The sequence below is a fragment of the Carlito syrichta genome, unplaced genomic scaffold (assembly GCF_000164805.1).
Source record: "Carlito syrichta isolate Samal-C Ts95f unplaced genomic scaffold, Tarsius_syrichta-2.0.1 Scaffold301950, whole genome shotgun sequence".
Classification (NCBI taxonomy): Eukaryota; Metazoa; Chordata; class Mammalia; order Primates; family Tarsiidae; genus Carlito; species Carlito syrichta.
The window spans coordinates 253,393-257,445 of NW_007246046.1; the positions used below are offsets into that span (position 1 = coordinate 253,393).

General features: G+C 36.7%; 1 protein-coding gene across 4 annotated transcripts in view; it reads left to right on the forward strand.

Annotated features, from left to right (window-relative positions):
• DDX1 (DEAD-box helicase 1) overlaps positions 1-4,053 on the forward strand; it is a 43,861-nt gene that overhangs the window by 25,329 nt on the left and 14,479 nt on the right. For all 4 annotated transcript variants that reach the window (XM_008055755.1, XM_008055756.1, XM_021711231.1 and 1 more), the window contains one exon: positions 592-652. In XM_008055755.1, coding sequence (XP_008053946.1) covers positions 592-652 — 61 coding nt within the window. The remainder of the gene's footprint in view (positions 1-591; positions 653-4,053) is intronic.

The window sequence follows — 4,053 nt, forward strand, 5'->3', positions numbered from 1 at the left end:
CATTAGGTCTATGATCCATTTTGAATTAATGTTTGTATATGGTGTGAGGAAGGGGTTTGACTTCAGTCTTTTGCATGTGCATGTCTGTTTGTTCCAGTATCTTTTGTTGAAATGAGAAAAACTTCAAACAACACAAAAAGGTATTCTGAAAAGTAAGCTTAGTTTCACTTCATTCTCCAATTTCTTTTCTGGAGGCAAACTTTTAAATTTACTTTTATATATTCTTTCAGAAGCATTTTATACACATATAAAAGTATATATGTCTAAAAATGGTAGATTGAAACCAAGTTTTAATGTCCTTGAATTATTCTAATATAGAAGAATATGTAGATAAGAACTGATTTTCTTTTTTCCCTCCTGTGTTACAAGCTTTCACATTCTTTTTAGTTACTTTACCATACTTTAGCCATGGATATGTCTACTGGGCTTGAAGTGCTTTGTTTTCTACCTTCTCCAGACTTACTTTATTGTGGATTTTTTTCTCAATTGCTTACTCAACCTTAATTTTCACCCAGAATAAACGGATGCAGATCAAACAATATAAAGCAGACTTTTATCTTTTTTTTCTACATTATTCTAATATTATTTCAGGGAGCTTCTGATAATTGGAGGTGTTGCTGCCCGGGATCAGCTCTCTGTTTTGGAAAATGGGGTAAGTTGTACATTTAATTTTTGTAAAATAATATGGACTGTTGTTTGGTGATGTAGTTATGTTTTCTTTCAAGAAAAATCAGTTGAGGCTGAAATTAATACAAGACCAAAAGAGTAAGACATATTGCAAGTGTACCTTTTCTTTCTGTGAAAGTATGCAGAAAGTAATCTCTTCCAAACCTCTAATGCAAAATGCCAGCATACATGATTTTTTTTGTTTGTTAGTTTACCCTTTGAGCACCTGAGAATTTCCTTCTAGCTTTCATGGGTTAAGAGTCATTCTTTGGGGGATAATTGGAAAACAAGAAACTGGAGTTAGAATAAAAATGGAAGAAAAGTAGATGCAAAGAAGGATAGAAGTTTTTTCAGTGACCCTTGGGAAGAATGAACAATGGTAATACTGTTGATAGTGGTTTCAGTGAGGAGAGAGAGGAGTTCAGTATGTATAAAGAGGAATTCTGAAAGACTGTGCTATACTCAGGCATGCCAGTATGAGGCATAAAGCTAAGAGTGTGTGATCCTCATTTGAGAAGAAGTTTGGGTAATTCTTAACTATGTTCATCAATTTTGTAAAGATAGCACTTCATGAAGAGTTGTGTGTATATGAAATAACTTTATCCTTACAAATTTCTCTTTTATTTCCTTTCTTAAATATTTATCATTGAATCTAAACTACCCAGTACTGAGTCATGGCAAGCAATTATGCCATCCCTCCAGTTCCGTTGGTGCTCTTGTCAAACTAAATTTTATGTTAAGTGGACTTTAGATTTGACCTAGTGTGGCATATTAAGAGCAGTGACTCGTATTATTATACTTGTTAATAGTATTCTAAGATGAGTAATATTGCTTTCATATGTTTTTATTTAGTGCTGTAGTTTGAATGTCTCTACCAAAACTCATGTTGAAATTTTATTGCCAATGTAACCGTGTTGATTAGATCATGAGGGCTCTGCCCTCATTAATGGATTAATGAATGCTTTTATTGAGGAGTTGGTTAGTTTTAGCAGAAGTTTGGCCACCTTTTCCTCTCTGTCTCTTCTGCTCCCTTCTGCCATGTGATGACCCTCACTAGATGCTGGCCCTATGCTCTTGAAATTCCCAAGCCTTTAAGTACTGTGAAAAACATATATTTATAAATTACCCAGTCTGTGGTATTCTGTTGTAGCAGTAGAAGACAGACATTTAGTGTGTTACATATTTTATTTTAGTGGTTGTAAGAGAGATTTAATAAGTTTATTCCCAGTCTTGGTTCTGCAAATCCAAGCCTATTTTTCCAATTAGATATTTATGCTTCTTAATTCCTATTTTCCAGCTACAGAGTGTTTATGGAATTAGATCTCTTATCAGTCATATCTCAAAATTTGGTACTAACTGAAACTGATGGCAAAGGTAGTGTTATTACAGAGCATTCTTGGCAAAATTCAGTTCTGTTCTACTTAGGGGATCTAATACGTTCTCTTTCTTTTCTTCTTTACATCTTCATCTCTACTTCTGTTGTCTTCCATCATCTTCTGGATCAGCCTTAGCCCTGTCTTGTGTCTTATGCTGGGTTAGAAGTCAGGTTTGGAGTGAAAGAGTAGAACTATTTTCGTTTTCTAATCTTTTAAAGTTCAGTATTATGCAACATGTGCAGTTGAAGCCTGATGAAGTAGTGCTATTATAATGTCATGTAAATAAACATACAAACAAAACCTGAGAGGCCTTGTATCTGTTTTCATGCCCACTTATCTACTGAAATTGGGAAGGTAGAAAACTCACATGCTTGGTTAGAGTTCTGTAGTAAAGAGATGTTACAAAACCAGAATGGTATTGTGTTCACTGCTGTGTACGGTACCTGTCACAGTGCTTTTTTTTTTTGAGTTGGAGTGTCACTCTGTCACCCAGGCTCGAGTGCAGGGGTGCGCTCATGGCCACCGCAGCCTCAACCTCCTGGGCTCAGATGATCCTTTCACCTCAGCCTTCCAAGTAGCTGTAACTATAGGCATGTGCCACCATGCTCAGCTAATTTTTAAAAAATTTTATTGTAGAGATGAGGTCTTGCCAAGTTGCCCAGGCTGGTGTCGAACCTCTAGGCCCAGACCGTCCTCTTGCCTCCACCTCCCAAAGTGCTGGGATTACAGGCATAAGCCACCATGCCCGGCCTGGATTCTTAATTCCTTAAAAATATTTTAGCTTCACATTATCAGATAATATTCTGTAGTTTGAATTTGCTTGTAGTTATCAGTGCAGATTGGAACAGTACCTTCAGAAATGTCTGTTTTATTTTTCATGGAAATATAAGTGCCTCATATGGGATCAAGTTAAAAATCCATTCAGCACAGTGTTCTGTTTTTTCAAGTGATGAGATTTTGAAGTAATGGAATTATAGGAATAACCTCGTTAATAGGAAGCTATGTTTTTGGTACAGGATGGAGAAAACCAGTAGAAAAGAATGAAAGTGTTTGTGATTTGTCATACCTAATAAAGAATTTTGAATAAATTTGAATTGTCTAATTTATTGGGATTTTTATGTAATACTCTATTTGTGCTCACATCCATCCATCCATATACCTACTTTAAAAATACCTAACTTTTATTGACTGCTTTCTAGAAATGGGCCAGACATTGTGCTAAAAGCATTACGTTTTCTTACTCAGTTCTCATGGTAGTCCCCTGAGATGGTATTCTTCCACATTTTTACAGATTAGGAAGAGGGTTTGTATTAAACATGCATTAAGTCATTTGCCTGAGTTTGTAAGGCTCACAGGTAGAACTTTACTCCAAAGCCCATATATCTAATCACTGTACCTATGGATTTGATTACAAAATGTGTGTGGGAGAAGGCAAAATGTTGTATTGGCATAGAGGTTCATTATACTCTTTTGTGTGTGTTTGGAAATTTTTATAATAAAAAGTTAAATAAAACTTGCTCTCACTTGAATTAGAGTCTTTCTTGGGTTTGGACTTTTTTTTTTAAAGTCAAAATCTCACTCTGTCACCCAGGATGAAGTGCAGTGGCATGCTCATGGCTACTACAGCCTCAGCCTGCTGGGCTCAGGTGATCCTTCCACCTCAGTCTTCCATGTAGCTGGAACTATAGGCGCATGCCACATACCAGCTGGGTTTTCTTAATATATTGTAGAGATAAGGTCTTGCCAGTCCTGGGCTCAGGCAATCCTCTTGCCTTGGCCTCTTAAAGTGCTAGGATTACAGGCATGAGGCACTGCACCTGGCCATCATGTTTGGACTTTTGAGTTGGAATACCAGTGATTACTTACTAGCTGTATAATCTAAGTGCTATAACTTTAATATTCTAAGCTTCAGTTTACTCACTTAAAAAAAATAGGAATAGCCGGGCTCGGTGGCTCAGCCTGTAATCCCGCGCCTTGGGAGGCTGAGGTGAGTGGATTGCCTGAGTCTGCA